Source organism: Pomacea canaliculata, linkage group LG4, assembly GCF_003073045.1.
Source record: "Pomacea canaliculata isolate SZHN2017 linkage group LG4, ASM307304v1, whole genome shotgun sequence".
NCBI classification, from domain to species: Eukaryota; Metazoa; Mollusca; class Gastropoda; order Architaenioglossa; family Ampullariidae; genus Pomacea; species Pomacea canaliculata.
Window position 1 is genome coordinate 25096267 of NC_037593.1, and position 19249 is coordinate 25115515.

At 40.1% G+C, this 19249-nt stretch overlaps 3 protein-coding genes across 11 annotated transcripts in view; all 3 read right to left on the bottom strand.

The window, feature by feature from the left end:
- Positions 1-8982: 8982 nt before the first annotated feature.
- On the bottom strand, positions 8983-10331 carry LOC112562331 (poly(U)-specific endoribonuclease-A-like). The gene is made up of 2 exons (XM_025235547.1): positions 10192-10331; positions 8983-9971 (listed from the first exon to the last, which is right to left on the bottom strand). Exons 1-2 carry the CDS (start codon positions 10258-10260, stop codon positions 9750-9752), a joined length of 291 nt encoding a protein of 96 aa, XP_025091332.1. The 5' UTR covers positions 10261-10331; the 3' UTR covers positions 8983-9749.
- On the bottom strand, positions 10278-12574 carry LOC112562330 (poly(U)-specific endoribonuclease-D-like). The gene is made up of 5 exons (XM_025235545.1): positions 12441-12574; positions 12019-12145; positions 11122-11269; positions 10675-10875; positions 10278-10417 (listed from the first exon to the last, which is right to left on the bottom strand). The coding sequence occupies exons 2-5, from the start codon at positions 12053-12055 to the stop codon at positions 10330-10332; spliced, it is 474 nt and encodes a 157-aa protein (XP_025091330.1). The 5' UTR covers positions 12056-12145; positions 12441-12574; the 3' UTR covers positions 10278-10329.
- Positions 12575-13385: 811 nt separating this feature from the next.
- The window catches only part of LOC112562329 (GATA-binding factor A-like), a 57271-nt gene continuing 51407 nt past the window's right edge, over positions 13386-19249 (bottom strand). For all 9 annotated transcript variants that reach the window (XM_025235537.1, XM_025235538.1, XM_025235541.1 and 6 more), the window contains one exon: positions 13386-18877. In XM_025235537.1, coding sequence (XP_025091322.1) covers positions 18480-18877 — 398 coding nt within the window. In that variant the 3' untranslated portion in view covers positions 13386-18479. The remainder of the gene's footprint in view (positions 18878-19249) is intronic.

Sequence of the window (19249 nt, forward strand, 5' to 3'; positions counted from 1 at the left end):
TATCGGCAAGTTTGCAAAAATGATTAATTTTCCATTAATAAAAATTTGTCTTTGCGTGTGCAAAGGAAATCATCTGAGACACCCGCCTTTCCAAGATGACAGTGTTTGAGGTGTAAGAAGTGTTCAGACGCCAGGACTCAAGGATGAACTTCTCATAAGCAAACATACATGCTCCCCCACCCCACACCCTTCTATCTCTTTTTTCTAACACACACATACACAAAAGTACTGAAAAAAATAGCATTATGGTGTGCCTGCCTTTGAACGAACGCGCGTGTGTGTGTGCGCGTGCAAACAAAGGAGAGATTTCACGTGCTCCTCTGAAAGCTAATGACATGTTTACGGTGCAGTTGTGGACAAGAAAAATCAAAATTGGGTTTACTGGTTAAACTTTCCTTCACCTGGGAAACTCTTCGATAAATTATTACGAAATGTATTTAAATTGCAGTAAAGAAATTCATTCACTCCCTTAATGAGTTTAATGTAAACATTTTTTTTTTAAAAGAGAATGTTGCAAGAATCATTAAACTTATAGCTGTTATTAAACATACTTAATTTAAAAAATATATCCGCCCATTCAGATAAATGCTCTACAATTTTAAAAAGTTATTTAAACACGATATTAACTTCTTCTGATATCCCTTGAAGTATTAATACTGCAGAGAAATCTGAATCAAGAAACAAGTTATGGCTTTCACTACGACAAACAACAACGGTGCAATGTCAACAACACCCATTACAGCCTTCCAGGGACAAACCTTACAGGGAATATTTCTGTGGAGACACACGAGGGCTGCATAATAACATTTTCTTCGGATGGAACTGGAGACCTGATCAGCCCGGAAACGGAACAGCTCATCGCCAGACTGAAATCAGCTGTGGTCTTAACGGTGTTGTTTGTCTTTGGTGGTCCCACCAATCTTGTCAACATGATGGTCTTCTTCAAACAGGGCTTGAGCGACCGTGTCAACCTCTGTCTCTTCAGTCTGGCTGTGGTGGACCTTGCTACACTTACCTTCTACTTCCTTCTCTACGTAGAGCACATCTTCATGTTCAACTCTCCGGACCTACAGGCCGTGTTCACACCTTTCTGATGAACAACAAAATATTATTGTTCTACAGCTGCACAGCAGGATCAAAACTTTTGACTTCTATAATTGCCATGGAGAGATGTTTCTGTGTGCTGTTCCCACTTCAAGCAAAAACTTTGTTGAGGACAAAAACAATGGCTGTCACCATACTGACTGTCATACCAACTGGTTTGTTTCCTCCGACTGCGGTTATGGCAAAGTACGAGGTCGTGTCTGCTTCTACGACCAGAGGAGGAAAATAACTTTTATGGCAGCTTATGTCACTGGGTATGCAGCTAGGAATAAGGAGATGCTCAGCTTTCTGGATGGAATATTTTACGGATTTTTCATAAACTGGATGTCCTCTCGTCGTCTTGATTTCGACTGTAATTACCATCGGTAAACTGTGGCAGACAGCTGCCTGGCGAAAACAAACATCCTCTGCGAACACACGGAATGAAAGAGCGGTGACTAAAATGCTGGTTGTGTTGTCATTGATGTTTCTGATATACAACTTGCCACAGATATGGACCAGAATATACCAATTATTTAACACCGAGTTCAGTGGTAGCGGGAGGTATCGGTACTTTTTCTTCGCCTGCACCAGCTTTGCAGAAGCAGGAATTGGGATGGAGTCTTCCTTACTTTTATTATCTACTATTCTGCGTCTTCAAGGATCAGAATGGCTACCAGAAGTTTGTTCATAAAGACTTGTTGTTTGAGAGGTAATGTTCATCAGAGCAGCCAGTCAAAAACAGCACAAAATGGCGGCCATCAGCAACAAAAACAACACTGTTTAGTGAAGGCAACGAGTAATCTAACAAAAAATTGCAGGATTAATTTTTACAATGCGGGTATTTTATTCACGTGGACACGATATTTCAGAGTTTATTAAGAATGTGCGAAGGTTTGGATGTGTTCTCCACGATCCTTATTTATTATCAGTGCTTCAAAATACTCCGGTGAGACAGTCAACTCCAACTGCATGAACCTCATTGTTTTGAGGACGGGTTTAGTCTGATTACCAACTGCCGTCCCACGACATCATCGAAGCTGTGCGCTACCACCATGTTGGTCAACCATGTTCCCAACCTCTTTGTTAAGTATTCATGGGAAAAAAACGATTAATAACTGAATTAATAATCAAGTATTTTGTTTCGCTTAGCTTCGCTTTTGATCATAATTCTCAAATCCTCTAAAAAACCCGATTCCAGCATCTCAAGGAGACAGTCCATGATTTTATCACAGTAGTAACAGCAACAGTGGTCATTTTCATGGTCAGTGTTTAGTTGTTGTGGTCTTGATCATCTTTGTCAACATTCGCACAAGTAGCCGATAGTGCTCTCCATTTCCAGATTTCCCTTCCCCCTATTAGGATATCGCAGACATTCATCTCCTACCGATGATTCGGGCCACGCAGAGCCACTCCCTGACACCTCACTGCTTCCGCTGGCATTAGCGGGTCGGATGGCGAGCGGGCTAGCGAGGGCGAGAGAAGAAGACATATAGTTCGACAGACTAAAATAGCCTATGTAAATTAAACGTTAAGATGAGAGATGTATGATAATTCTTTTTTTGTGTGTGTCCTCAGTGCTTTCGCTTGCCTTAAAAGCGCGTCTTGGGGAGAGAGGGTGGTCCACGATAAGGAAGATAACGCGAGGGGGAAAGATTGTGATGGAGATACGTCAGCACGACGGTTAAGGCGAGAACTCCCAGCGGATGTGGACTGCATCCGTATCGCCACTCAACGTTTCCGGCGAACCGGATATTCCATGCAGGTTATATGTGAAAACTGCATACCTGAGGTGCGGGGGTGGCTGCTCGCCAGTGTGCCTGAACGCTCTCAGGTAAAAGAAAAATGAAAAAGAAGGATGAGAAGATCACCAGACTTCTTCTTCACCTGCAGTTACTTCTTTTACTGTCAGTGTTACGTCATCCTCAAAGTTCCCGGCGTCTTGGAAAAAAGCTGACTTCAAAACCTTTTTCTTTTAATTGCAGGTTTCCATCCTTATGTTTCCCTTTCTCTGTTCTTGATCTTGAAGGTTTAGTGGTGTGTTAATTTTTTTTATTACTGGGTCAAGATTCTTTTTCTTCAGATCTCGTGATACACGCCTACATACACCATCCACAGAATAAGTTCAGCAACACTGACGTCAAGATTGTACTTGGACACGTTTACCTGTCAAGGCCTCAGCCAATAGAAGAGGATCATATGCTAATTAGGCGTAAGTATGTGAAAACGTCACGGCACGAACTTGACCTCTTTCTGGTGATGTTTGTAGAGAACAGAAAGGGAGTATTTATCCATACATTGGGAAATTGTATCTTACAACAAGTCATTAGAAAAAAAATTGCACCCCACTCGAACTTCAATCGTCTCGGACAACCTGTGATTTCGCGTCAGCCTCAATGCGGAGATTGCAACTGGCTCCTAATCACGTCCGCACTGTTTGTTTATTTATTTTTTTAGAAGTTTATTCACGTACCTCACGGACATCCCAATTATCTTTGATACTGTAATAATGAATACACGGTCCACAGCTTATTTCTCAAATCTCAGCTGGCCTGCCCCATTCCCCTCACTCTATCCAATAACCATTTTAATCACTCTTATTTATTATTATTATTAATTATTTCAAAGATTCGACATGCACTAAGTCACATTTGGTGTAAACATGTAATCCCCAAAACATTTTTAGCAAGCCCTTTCTTTTCGATTGTATTTACTTATGCGATTGTGATTCAGGATTTTGTTATTTAAAGTGTACATAATAAGTTTGCAGAGAGACGAACTCTTATCTCGGTGATGTTTGTGCCTATAGATATACAGGCGTGGATGCTCGCGATCCGTGTCTGTATTTATGTAGGCTCGCCCACTCTCGCATGCACAGATGTACACACGCGAAGCTCTTTTTTATATTTTAAATAAGCTCTTCAGCGAAGTTTGTCGACAACAGTAAAGCAGAAAGAAAAAAAAAAAAAAAGTCAGGTTTGTGTGTGTGGGTGCAGGAGGGAGAGAGACACACAAAAGCAGCTACAACCACAGGTTCAAGTTTCAGCTAATCACCACGAAGATGCATTAAATATCGCCAAACTATTAATTCAATTGCTAGTTTCTTCTAGCTGCTCCCACTCAGGTACTTGGCTAAGGTAATGAATGCTGTTTCAAACACTAATTTAAATATCCCTTCCTTGCATTTTTGAACGATTATTCGTGTGCTATAGGATGATACAGAACTTGAGCGGCTAAAATTCATTGTGTTAGCCATATGTAAATCGAAGCTTCATCTCCAAATAATAAGGCTAACGAACTTATAACATCGTTCCATTTTACACTATAGGTGTACTGGGAGCAATGGTCTGTAAAGTGACTTCTCTGTGTGTGGAATGTCCATTCTAACATGATGGGTGGAAATACACTTAAATCGTCGTAGATATAGTTTCTCGTGTGCCTAGCCTCAACAGGAAGGAAGCAACACGGGATGGATGGGACAGAGGAACACTCTTGAAGGATTAAGGTTTGTGGGTACACAAGATTCTGAAGACTTGTGTAAACACTTAGCACTTTCTGACTAAATGGTAATCCTCAGTTCTGAAATCTGCTTACAAGGGCTGAGCAGGTTATTATTTTCAGGCTGAGGACAGGCCACATCCGTCTCAATCACCACCTATACACCAAGCTCCGGATCGGCCAGACAGACTATAATACTGACGGCAGTTGAGAAAAATTTCTCCAAAAAGGTTTACATAAATACATATAATTACCGCAAAAATAGAAGCTTATCTGCTATACATGCTAATACAGTGCGTAAAAATTGTTATTGTTCTTGCAATATTGTTCACTTTATACCAATACCAGTAATGATAATAAACTTTGCCACCATGCTGTGTAATAATTGCAAATAACACATGCAATCGTCACAATCTTATTTAGAGGAGATGCTAGCTGCAGTCCCACGGATGCCACATTCTAACAACACAACCCACCATCCGGCAGATGTTTGTGACACTGCCATTTAACACAGGTTTGGTGGTGACAACCATCTACTTCCACACGATGCCCGTGTCTGATGGGGACAAAGCTATCCCCTGTCTACTCCATCACGTGATGCGCGTGGCAAAGCTATTCAATGCTAATTACGATATTCACTCCACCATGTGTGATGGTGACCATGCTATCCGATGTTGATAGCAATATTCACTCAACCTATGACGTGTCTGTCATAATCATGAAGATGTTAGAGGGTCATCAGGCTGACAACACTATTAACCACCGCTTTCACACTATAGTCTAGAAATAACAACATAGTCTATCGACACTACTGCGCAGTAAAAACACTTAATGTTCTCTGTGTGTGTGTGTGAGAGAGAGAGGAACATGAAAACGGCATAACTAAAGTTTTAAATGGAGAGACAAAATTATATTTAATATTTAATCTGTCTGTACGCTTGAATAACGTGCCAGGAGATAAACACTGCAGGCAGATGCAGTCAAGCCAAGGTGCAGATTGTTTACATATTCTTCAACAGAATCATACATCATCAACATTTCCAGCCCTCACTCACACAGCCACCACCCCATCCCCACCCCCGGGGCATACCTGACATTTCCAGCGTATCACCGGTGTCGGATGCTAATGGACCGACGTGTGGGTCCTGCATACCTGAGCTAGGGTGTGGCAAGCCAGACTGATTCAACTGCTGTGCTATCGTGGATTCTACATTCTTGATGGCCGTGCCAAGGTGCTTTCAGTGCGAACAGGTTGTGCAGTTTACGGTTGCGAATGGGCAAGGCATATCTCCGGATGTCGATTAAATTCTAAGTGTGCATAAATAAATACACACCTGTTTTCAACATTTGTTTCCTATGAGAAGTTTGTGTTGAAATTCTACATTTACTTTTGATTCTTACCTGAAACAGGTACCTTTAACAGAATGAATGCTGTTTGAACTACCAGGTTCATTAGCCCTGCCTCTTATTAATACATGTGAAATGTATATTTTAAAAACATAGATTCATTTGCTTCAAAAATGTACATCACTTCGTGCTTTAAAGAAGCTAGAGATTTGTAATGTTAGCCATTTCAAGAAGTTTCACCAATGGTGTACAATGTAGCATTGCTAAACTCACATTCGTGAAAGTCCAAGACTGTCGTTTGTTTTACCCTAAAACTGTAATAAAGCACCTAACATGGCTTACAATGCAAAGCATGACTTCTCTTTGATGCTATTTTAATGCGACCTATATGTTACATTTTCTGTGAGTAAATAAAAATTAAACAGAATGGTATTGAGACTGTCATAAATGTTTGGAGGTACAAGTGAGTTTCAAGTCTTATGTGAGCAAAGTAGTCATGGACTGGCTTCTGCTACACATTTGCTGTTGTTTGGCATGCTTGAATACAGAACGTTGGGAAAATCAGCATTAAACAGATGAATTTATGACTGAATATAAAACTTAAAAGAAAACAAATCACTTATGAAAAGGAATGGCAAACACTAAAAAAAATACATGACACAAACTGTTTAAATGTGCATTCAGCAATCTTATTCATCAGTTAAGGGTGGAAAACCTATTCCATTCTATGATTGAGAAGACTACGGCAAGATATGTTTACACCAGGATCAGTGCCAAAATATGTCAGGCACTCTGGCTTTTTATTATAACCATTTTTTATTCTATCCTATGCTCAATTCTCTTAAAAATATCCCTGATGTCCTGCATGTCTTTTAACTTATTCATCTTTACTGACATGTAGCGAAACCCTGGAATTATCACACAGCGCAATGTAGGATTTACAGGTTTTGATTTTCTTGAGTTAGTTGTGCATCTTCAAAGAATCAAGTTAACACATGGAGTTATAAGAAAAGTGCTTGCATGCATCAATGTCTAAGCTAAAGTGTTAGTGGCTATTAAAGTAAGAAGAAAGCTAAATATTGCTTTATAATAGTATGTAAATTATGAAAGTCTCTTTACCTTAGCTAAACTTTATATTTTCATGCATTTTTTTAATGCTCATTATCCATACTTGCTTCTGTATGCAAATCTACTATGAAAGGAAATAAAATGTAATATATACTTATTACTTATTATTGATTCTTAGTCTCTATACATATCTTTAATAAATAGGACTATGTAAGTGTTCTTGCATATTTGTACCCTGTGTTTGCAAATGTACACGCATACCTGCACATGCTTACATGAGTGAATGGTTACATACTCATGCATGTTCTTTGTGCTCAGACAAGCATTTGCCTTTCATTTCCATTTTATTTCTAACAAAAAGTTTACCTTTATATGAATCATGAACATTTTACACTTCTAAGGCAATGGTACTATGTGCTAGGCATTATAATGGATATATTTCTTACTCAGGTCTAATTCTTGTAAGTAAAGAAAAAATTATGACTGAAATCTGATTTCAATAAATGGATGTCCCATGACAGAAAATCATGCAAATTACAAAAACCAGTTTATTGCAACACCCAAACTTAACTGGGTTTATTTATCTACTAAACAAAGAAGAACAATTACTGATACAGATTTTTACATGTCTCATGTGGGCATTCAAAGGATATTTATGCCTATGAATACTGCAAACATTTTTTCTCAAGGAACAGAAAACATTATTTTTTTCAATGGACAAAATAATCAGTGGCTTTTTTTAAAATAAATGATGCTTGAGTTTCTTGTCATCATGTTTTATGAAAATTTACCTGATGACAAGGAATTTAAACATCACGTTATCATCTAAAGCATATGAGTACATAAAAAATCACATAATTTATGTTACTTTTCATTACTGACCATAAATTTTCACAACAAAATGTTTCAAATACCAGATTTAGTACATGTACAACAGTTAGCCAAATGACAACTCATATAATTATAATCCTAACAATGATTATAAACAGACCATAAAGACTAATCCATGAAGTTCTCACAGACCAGAAAGCAGCAGTGGTGTTGTGATAACTTTTTTTATGATCTAAAATATTACACCCACCTTAACAGAATAAGACTAATGAAAACTTTAGTTCAGGAGGACTATGGTGGCTATGTGGGGACAAACATGCTGATAGAAAACGACATTCTTCCCTGTCTTTTCTGAGGGCTGCCCCATTTGACAACGGTTTCTACGCCACTGTTAAGTGAGACATTTGTTTAGTGTTTGCTAGGCTTATGTAAAATGTTTAAGCTTATTTATGACTAGGGTTGCCTACTGTGTCACATCGGACTTGAAGTTAAGCCTCCATTTTTCAGCTTCCAAAACTTAGCGTTGGCTGGCGTGCATGTGAGGTGTTGAAAATGAATCTTGTCACCGGTTTCAAGTGACAAATCGACCATTCTGACTTAGGAAGTCGACTTGAAAACTTCACCTGCAACCAGGCCCGTTCACTGAATCATTGATTGGACAACTTTTCCCTTGCCTACCTCTGATTCAAGGAAAACTCACAAACAACGCATTTTAGCAACAGTTAAAAGTCTTACCTTTCACCATCGATCTCTTGAAGTTTCCCGCACTCCACGTTCCAGCGCGCGAGACAAGCAGACGACACCAAAGGGCATGGCACTCTGGCCCGCGAGAGTTTTAAATTCGCTTGTGACGATCAGCCGTCCTCCCACTAACCTTTCAAGTAAAGGAAGTATGGTATATCCGTTTTCTAGCATACAAGTGACAGCAGTCCTCAAGTTCAGGTTGTCTGGGGAGGCAAGGTCGTCTCATTTACATCTGTTTTGTCTGTGGCGAACTGTTAGCGGTGAGAGAGTGGGGGCCATGCTGACCTGTGACCCACTGCGCAGGCGTGACCCCTTGCCTCATGCATGAGCAATTCACCTTCCAACCACCTGACACTCGCCTACGGGGCGACGCCAACAGGTGTAAGGTGACCTTCATGTGTGGCTTCGGTGATAAGTGTGTTTAAGCCCGTACATCAATGTGCCGTGTTCTTTGTATAAGAAACTGTTTAAAACTTTAAAAGTTTCGAAAAACGCTTTAATTTTTGGAAGACGTAAAAATAACCACCAAAATAAAAACAAACTACTCCACACAGATAAGGGAGTGTTTATACCGGGTTAATAGTCGGGAGTGCTCTGGGTGGAAATAGCTTGACTCTAGAGTCTAGCGTACCTGTGTACAGAATGCTTTGGACTGGGAGGACATTAAAGAAATGCGAAGGTTGACACTCTAAAAAAAAAATAAAAAAAAAATGCACTTGATATCACAACTTTTATGGAAAAAAACACTGACTGCTACTTCACAAGTGTACCAGTTCCATGAACATTACCGGGTAATCCAAATAATATATTTACAGTTATAGCATCCTCCTTCTTCCCCCCAGCACCCCGTCTTGTCTATAACACATGGTGGAGAGGATAAAAACTGGACTGTACACGCTCATACCCCTATGAACACACAGTGAGAGAGAAAGTAGTGAAGGAGCGTTTTTCCAAGGGAAGCAATCTAGTGTTTGGAGGGATTTAATTGCAAACGTCGGTTAGATCCCTTTAAAGATTCAACTTTTTGTTAGTCATGACAAAGACATTAATTAATGCAATATATTTATTTATTGGTCAAACCTTTATTCTCTTATTTATATTACTTTACTGAAAAACTGACTTTTATATATATATATGATAAATAAATAGCCTCTAGCTAAACCTTTTAAACTTTGACCCTAGATGATCGGATAGGCGGATGCGACCTGCAGGCCATTGACACGCTCCAGGTCGTAGAACTGCAGATGGACAGTGTGGCCATCAAGCAGGACTTGCGAAGTGTTGGTCAGTCCAGACAGGGAGTAGAGGGCCATATCAAACTCAGGGCTTGGTACCCACGAAGAAAGTCCCATGGATTTATGGCGACCTCTCCAGTCATAGTCTACGGCGATAATGTTGGGCTGGCAATAGAACATCGGGATACACGTCAATGACGATGAAAGTTAGTCAGTTCGTTTTAGCTAATACCAAAATAAATAAATAAAAACAATAAAATAAATTTAAAAAAACCCACAAACAACGCGTGATCAATGGCATAAAACAAGAAAACGACAACACACATACAGCAAAACAAAACAAAAAACAAATCCTTTTAAATCGGAGAAGAAACGAGTGACTCACTTCTGCCGTTCTGACGTAGCCATGGTAATTAATGCTTTCAGACCGTTCCTTGAGGTAATAGCCAGCCATGAGTGAAGTCCGTTCACTGTTGTGTTAGTCTGGAACTCACCCACCATCACGTGTTCGAAGCCGGAGCTGTCAGGACTCCCGTGCGCGGATCGCGGGTAGGGTTCGAACCACAGGCTCCACAACATGGAGCGCAGACCCTCCTCGTTGTGTACTACGTCTGCGGGGTACAGAGAAAAACGTCACCACACACAGACACAGACGTCACGCCCCACCTCCACCACATACACCTAATTAGTATATTATTGTCCAGTTCCCCCATGTACAATCCTGTTGCTGATCTCTTACTGGCATGTTGATGTTTGTCGAGAATTAAGGGTGGAATGTACCCCGATTTGAGTCGTTTGAACAAGACTGCATCCTCTAGACCTTTAGGCCAAATAGGTCCTAGCCGCCTGAGTGGATGGAGGGGCTTACTTCTGCACATGAGGTACTTCAGCAGGGTGTGCATGACCTTTGTCTGTAGAACCGCGTGGAAGAAACGCATCGGCCTCGTTGACGTCACTGGTGGACAACCTGTCGTCTGCGTGCGGAGTGGGGTCGTAGTTGTCCTGGAGGGCGACGAAGGCCTTGAAAGTGGGTCTCGTCAGAACAGCGGGATCAACGTAGGTGAACAAGCTGTAATCAATCAAGTGTGACAGAGTGTCTATAGCCATGGCACTGACACTGATAGTGACTCGACGTTAATTGATATTGACATTACTCTTTCGCTGTAGTGCGATCTTTAGAAACTGACACGTGACACAAGAGAACTGCTCTTGCAACTGACGACGAGTGATAGCCTGAAGGAACGGGAGTAAAAAGAGAAGAAAAGAGATAGAAAAATAGGCAAACGAGCAAGTACTACAACTCAGCGTGACTCACGGAGACGAGGCACGATCCTCTCTGGCCGACGAGCTGGCACGTGACTGCAGATTGAGTGTATATTGGTCAGAGCGCAATCGGTTGACGTCACTATCCCACAAAGCCTCTGTGACGTCATTGATGCTAGAAGTACACGTGATGCTCACGTCTACGAGAGGAAATGGAGTTTTGTTAGACATTGGTTTTGTGACACATAAATAATACATAAATAATTCAGGACTGCTACGTTTCTACCCCATCAAAGCGCACCTACCACTTCTAAGCCCTGATGCATCTTGGCTGATCAAAGAGCACTTGTATCACAAGCTTTTCTAATTCCATAAAACTCAAGTCAAACCCAACCAAACCAACACCATCAAAACCAACAAAATATCACAGCAAACCATCACGAAACTATGTCCAAATAGTCTGGAATCAAGAATAAAAGTGGGATTTATTTTATTCGGATTAATGTGACATTAACACTTAATGAAAGTGAAGAAAGCGCTTCTTGGCAATTGCTAGGCATGGATTCGGAAGGAAGTGGAGGTCACAGAGTGAAAAAAAAAGGTTTAATCGTTTCCTGTGTAGATCCCATTAGTTTCAGACTTTTTGGAATTTAGATGTGTTACAGCTGTGACACTAGTGTGAGCAATTTCTCCTCACAATGTTTGTCCGCACTGTGCTGCAGAAACCATCTACGTCACGCGATGCTGTGTGTATGTGACGCTGGCGATCTTTGTCCATGTGACGCGATGCTAAAATTGTCTATGAAACGCAATGTGGTGTCTATGTGACGCGATTAATGGAACGCTGACGTCATCATCTGTACCAGTTAGTGACGTGCGCTAGCTACGGGGGCAGAAACATTTTGTTTTAATCTTCGTCCATTAGCAGCGATGACACAACCTCACTCACCGTCGACGAGCAGAGCAAAGACTGCTGGTGTCGTCATCAAGTGGTGTAGCAGTAGCAACAGCAACAGTGATGAGGAGTTCACGAAGAAGGTAACTTTTGACCCTGCATGGTCCACTTGCTCGCTTGCCTTGGCGATTGGAACACACGTGATTCATTAAACGCTCTTCTTAAGCGGCGAAATATGGAAGAACGTTTTGTTCACGTTTTCCAAAGTGTTTACGTGACGGTTATAAAAAAAAAAAAAAAACAAAAAAAAAAAAACAAAGCACCAAAAAAAAAAAAAAAACCAAAAAAAAAAAAAAAAAAAATAAAAAACCCACCAAAAACAAACAAAACAAAAACATACAAATAATCAAACAAACAAATAATCAAACAAAACACTCAAACGTCTCTTTCAACTATAGGTCAACAACAAAACTAACCTCATGCAACTCTTGCAGCAATCAGTCGACAAGAAGCGAAAGAAGAGGATACAGTGATACCCCTTGTAACGAATGTAGAATTATGTTACTTAACAGACCCTAGGTTGTCGTCACGACTATTTAAGAAGCGTTTCTTTATCAGTATAAAAACACATCCAGTACACGAAGACGATCCAGAAAAAATGTCTCGCACTCTCCGCCCTTACTGCCACGCCTCAAGTCCCAATAGTCATGGTCATATCTGATAAAATCTTGCTGGAAATGATACTTGGTCTACAGGTTGTCTACTGCAACAATAGTCATTCTTTTGTTGAATAATTTTTTTCCTTCCATAATTATATCTACTGCTAATTAATATTTTTTACATTACATCATTATTATTCTTTTACATTTGATAATGACAGGCCAGATTCAAAAGCGCAACATTGCAGTAAGTTTTCCTCTATTTCTATTTCGTGAGCTTTTGCTACATAAAAAAACACCTTTATAAGTGCATATTTGGGACATCTCTATCTTTTCATCAGCCCTAAAAAGAAAATTATTCCAGAAGTAGACAAAGTGCACAAGAATTACGACTGATCTGGTGTACGTGTCAACCAAGGTCTAGTACATGTGAAATATGGCCTCGTGAGTGGACATCGGTACATTCTCTCCTGTAAGGACATATACAGTGCATATCCAAGTTTTTTTTTTCTTTTATTTTTTTTTTAGCTCATGGAAATACGATCAGTGTTCTTATCTTTGTGTGTATTCCAGCTATCATGAATATACTTGTGTTTAACATTCAGATACGCCATGTGCTAGCAACACACAGCACAACCAAATACACGGGTCCCACACATTTCACCATGTATTTCACACTACACAACACGTATTTATAATAAAATAATCGAAACTAGTGCATTCTCTCAAGCAAACATCACAGACAATTCAACACAAGACTGGTTGTAGTGATGAAGCATACTGTACCCTTTACTTTTGTTTAAATGCAAAGAAAAATATGAATGTTTTGTGGCAAGACAGCATGGTCAGTCATGACATAGCTAACAGGACAAGTGAAAAAATGTGTCATAGCCCATCTAACATCAGTCTATACAGAGGTCAGCCACGGCTGGAATAAGTAAGTCATATATGTATTGACGAAGAAAGTTTGAAAAAAAAATCTATATCATTTATACTCGAAAAAAGTAATCCAGGTCATAATTCTAGAAACCGTGGAAACCTGTGTTGCATACAGAAAGACATAAAAAAGATGTAATGAACTCATTTTTTCTTCACTTTTAACAAATGTATTGTATTTGTATTATTTTAAAACGCACAACCAATGAAGTGTATTGTGTCCAACCCTGACTCCCTCTCTGTAAACAACAATAGCATGGTTTGGGGATAATGGAGATGTAAATAATAGCCAGAGAGATGGTGAACGGCTTGCAGTTCAGCATAGGACCTACAGTGTCTTGTAGAAAACAAATAAATACAAATTTAAATGCCCAATATTCTTAGGCTTCATTGAAAACAGCCATTGCAACATTCACCCACTATCTGCCTGCTGTACACAGTCACCGACACTTTCATATTTCATTAATTCCAGTCTACTTTAAGAAAGAAAGAAAGAAAAAGGATGAAAGAAAGGAATCGATTAATATTTTCCTCTATCTCTAGTAGGAACAGGGAGTAATAAAGGTTGACACAAGAAAAAGAAAATGGAGGAGTAGCAGACAATGTCCAGTTCCAGCTTTTCTTTTGAAATTAATAGCAACGCAGTATCTATAACTGGTCTAGAAAATACTTCAGATCCACTATCATAATTGTTGCTTGGAAAGTAGTTGTAAAATGACGATATCAACACATAATGTCATGTAACAAGACCAGTGAAATAACTATAAGCTACGTGGTATCCACTTAGTAACTGTATCGGCTTGAGGGGAATTAACTATATTACCTATATATCATCAAAACAATCTATTTCACGTCGGAAAGTAATCTCATAAAGTGGACTTCTTCAACCCAACACCATCCCGTTTGCAAAGGTCTTGCGAAAAAAAACAACCTATTGCTCCCCTATTCTTTCACAAACATAAACACCCCTTCACCCCTGCACACACACCCACAGAGAGAAAGAGAGAATGAAAAAATAAGGGTGGGAGAGAGAGAGATTGGGAGCACAAACATGTTTCTTCTATTCAATGGCAGGTATGAAAATACTATTTTTTATAGCCTTTGTACAAGGGTATTATCATTAACTGGATCATTAGACATTTGGTCCCTAAATTACACCAAACCGCATCGTCAGACATTTCTGAAGTAAAGCCTGAAGTAAGAAGTTAGCTTTGTCACTTTGCATTTATTTCCTCCACTCTCTCCCCCCCAACACTCCATCAAAAATTCCCCTAATCACTGCATCTTGAAATATATTACCGTCAACAGCTGCAACACAGTTTTTCAGTTTTGGTTTACTCATACTTACCTAGTAAAAAGCGGTAAACTTTTTCTTGTTAATTTAATGCGCCCTTATACTAATATAAGATCAGAATGCAATAGGTACATGTTATGCCTCTGCTTTTCCATCGCAAAATGTTGATTTTCACACACACACACACACACACTCTTTCTCTCTCTCACACACACACAAACACTCTCCCACAAACACTCTCACACACATACACATATAAGAAGAAGAAGTATTGTAACAGGCGTTAGTGACAAATCTCTTACACATGTTAATCGCTAGTTTTCACGGAGATCTCGCATTACACAAAGCACAATAATATACACGTAGCAGATATTGTAGTCTGACTAGGTTGTCAGACAGTAAGTTCACTGGACGTCGAGAAGGCTGATAGCTCATAGCTGGAATCCATGTTGATGCTGTCCTCCCTCTACAAGCCAGGCCAGCGGTTACCACTGTGAGCCAGTCACAGACTTACAGCCCCACCCCACATCCACCCCACGCCCACCCGGCAGTCACTTGCGAAGCGCAGGTAGCGGGTACTGAGGCTGTGGTACGTAGGACTGAACTTGACCGGCTTGAGAGTGGTTCACTGTGTCAACATGAATTCCAGTCGTGATTGGCAAGCGAGGCATGTGTCGCACGTGCGCAGCACCGGTGTCACCTATCAGAGATCCCCTCCTTCACACCATCCTCTTCTCAACAGCACCAGACTCCGATTTTTAAACCTGTAACACCTTTTTTTTTTCATTCCAGAGTACACCGTTCATGTTCCTTCTGATAGTTTCTCCAAATGTTTCATCAATCACAAATGTAAACTTAATTCGCATGTTTTTAGAGGATGAATTGTATCAGGGATGTGATAGACAAAAGATGAAGGTGTGCCTAGTGTATATTGCTGATGTTTTATCTCTTACTGACCTTTAATATTTCGAATTCAGGTAGAGAAATATATTAAACGGACAAAAAAATAAAAATAATATGAGGCAACGGCGTAATAATAATCACAAATATTTGAGCTGTATATTCTAAGACAGCGAAGCCTTTGGCAGCTTCCGGAGTGCAACACCAAGTTAACATATTCATCTTCGTCACCGCTTGTCAAAATGCTTATGACCAAACAGCACAACCATCCGCATAAAGAAATACATAATGAGCATCTTGTCTGCACTAATCATTAAGGTATAATCGCATCTTGAATCATTTGCATTTTAAACAAAGTTATAAAAACTTTCTTTCTGTTAGACAGAATCCCAATGGTCTGATGCACGATGCTGAAAGTAATAAAACAACATTTCCCAAAGCACTTTTTCTCAAAGAACAAAACTGATAAAATATATGATTTTTGCTCTACAACTTTCGATCACATTAAAGACTAATCATATAAAATCCGATAATAAGTTGCGATTCAAAAACTAATATCTTCATAATTAACTGCAAAGCAAAAATAATTCTACATCAAAATCTCAGTTTGCTTTTATGTCTCAGTTGTTATAACAAAAATTCAAAACATTGATAAAATAGGTTGAGAAAGCACACGTCGCCTCAATGGGAGAGTTATTCCCCTTTATGCCTTTCTCGAATATGATTTTTAAGAGTATTTACACTTTCAGTCGGTAAAAAAAAGCTGCATACAAACTCGTGCTTACTGTCCAAAATTTTAAAAAAGAATCCACACGAGATATGGCTTGTGAAAAACAACAAAACACGAGCGTGCTACGAAAGAAGAGGAGCAATAGTTTTGAGGCATTTTCTGAACAACTGAAACTTTTACAGTTCGTCCTTTTTTGTGTCTGCTTGCCACGAGTGTTTACTTGTTATCCATCGAGTAGGTTGACAAACAAACACCACAACTCTAGGCTTGGCTTTGCAGTTCGAATCTTCCATAGTGAACGCTCGGCTTGCATGCACCTCACCCCTCCCTCCCTCACTCCACGAGGTTGGCTCCCTTGAACACACTTGGACAAGAAGAAATGGTTTCCTGTGTATTCATCCGCAGCTCGCGACTGGCTCGGGACACTGGCGAAGTGGAAGCCAGGTGAATGTCAAGCACACAAGCATAACAACGAACAATATCATCAGCTCTCGTAAATACTTTCTGGAGACAACGTGCAGGCATTATATCATGTGGGTACATCTCGCTTCATTTCTGTATACACAAGCCGTTCAGTTCGTTACCCTATAAACACATATACAGCAGGGTCCATGAGTAATAATAATAATAATAATAATAATAATAATAATAATAATAATAATAAAAGAAACAAGCAAACAGTGTGAACAATGAACGACATCCATCTGTTATCTTTGAAGTTTGCCCTTAAAATCCGAGGAGACTTTTCCCTTAAAAGGTCAAAAGGTCTAAGGGCTCATTATTCAAATGATGTGCAGAAAATGAAATAATGCGATTTTTATGCACTGATTTTACTGAAAGTAGTAGCATGCACCTCAGTGGAGCTACTGAGACGAGGGTTTCACTTCATTGCTGTCGAATCACTTTGTATAATAAGAAATAAAATCATTAAAATGTTGCGATGGGTTGGGGATGGGGAGGGGTCACACATTCCATCATTGAGCATAAATAATGTAAAGATAAACCTATTTATAGCATCTCGTATTCCTATTAATTTATCGTAATGAAACATCCTCTTCAGTACAAAGATTATCAAGTAAGGGAGGATGATAAAACATGTCCAGTCCATCAAGACAGCTAGAAAAATAATGCAACAAGAAATTTTTTTTTTAATCTTAGAAAAGTGTCCTGAAGATGACTGCTTACTGACCCCGCCTACGGAAAGTATTTCAAAGTTAATGCTGTTTTTATTGTAGAGGTGGACACTCACATGGACCGGAGGTATCAGGCTGTTCCCTGGAAGTTTTCCCGAGATATTCCTTAATTCAAATGAAGCGAGCAAACCAACCATCATCCACGGCCCACAACTGGAGTAAGGGGGGGGGGGGTGTCCAGTTCTTATTTGCTTACCTCAGGTATAAGTGACTGTTTGCAACTGCAAACAAAACATAAACTGACTTCGGCTTTGACTTTATCACCTGTCCGTAGCGACAGCCCCGGATGTCAAGACACCGAGGTTAAGGACCTCTCAACGGTCAGTTTTACAATTAAAAAGCTAGAAAAATCATCCCCCTTGCAAGCCATGTATGTATTCCATTTCCTGTGTAAAAAAAATCTAGTGGTAGAAATTTCCTTTATCCCTTCATTTATCTGTTAACAAAGAAAAGTGTGCTTTCAAAGCATTTAGTACATACGACTACCTACATCTCACTGAGTGTAGTTGGGACATTGCTTGTCCTTTAGTTTGAAACAATGAGTTCAAGGACCGGGTAGGTGCTTAAAGTCAACAAACCGACCGAGAAACCCAATCATGTGCAAAAATGCATCCAGGACATCGGGTTTCGCAAAAAAAGGTTTTGCGACGGTTTTGTCTTTGATGCAGGTTCAGGTTCGTTCACTGACAACCTCCGTGTTCCACAATCGGAGCCCTGCACTACTCGTGTCTCAAACGATCACACCCTGTCACAAGTCTGTAGATGAAGAAGGTGACACTCGAGGAAGTAGTGGAACTGTTTCATCACGTCTGCGACACGGATGCAGGTTTGAGCTGCAGGATGTCCTCGCTGCTAAGGGACTGAACCGCAGCCTCGGTTTCGCTGTGGATGTCGGAGGCCACAGGGATGGCTTTGGGAGGCGAGGGAGAGAACGGTGGCTCCGTGGCTTGCTTTATCAACATGCTGTCCAATGACATGACGCGATCCATGGGGCTACTGATGGGACCGTTGTTAGACGCGATGTGATTGGCTGCTGCCGCGGCCATGGCCTGGCGGCCGAGCGAGGTGAGGCTGGAGATGGGCAGCAGGGTGGAATGGCTGGTGGTGTTGATGGGGGACGCCAGGGCAGCCAGGACGGCCGAGTTGTGGATGTGGTAGTCACTGGAATAGCTGGGCAACGTCTTCATATCTTCGCTGCCAACTGAAATGTGCTCACACAAACACACACACACACACACACACGCGCGCGCATTTAGGTTTTTGTTAAGATCCCATGACATATAAATATAAAATAGCTGTTTGTTAGCAAGTACATTAACGCCATACCTATATCCTTTACTCTCACTTCAAAGCATTTTTTCAGCATTAACCTATCTCACACAACTTTTACTAATACCTCATTTTGAACCCACATTGTCAAGTTTTTAAGACCTGATCATCGCTCGAGGCCATAAAGGTCAATGAACTGTAAGTGGTTCACTGTGTCAAGAGTAAACATTGTGTAAAGTAGACCCCGGTTATTTTTTTTCTTTTGGTCGCAAACTGAAATTTATAAAGATTCTGCAAATAAAAG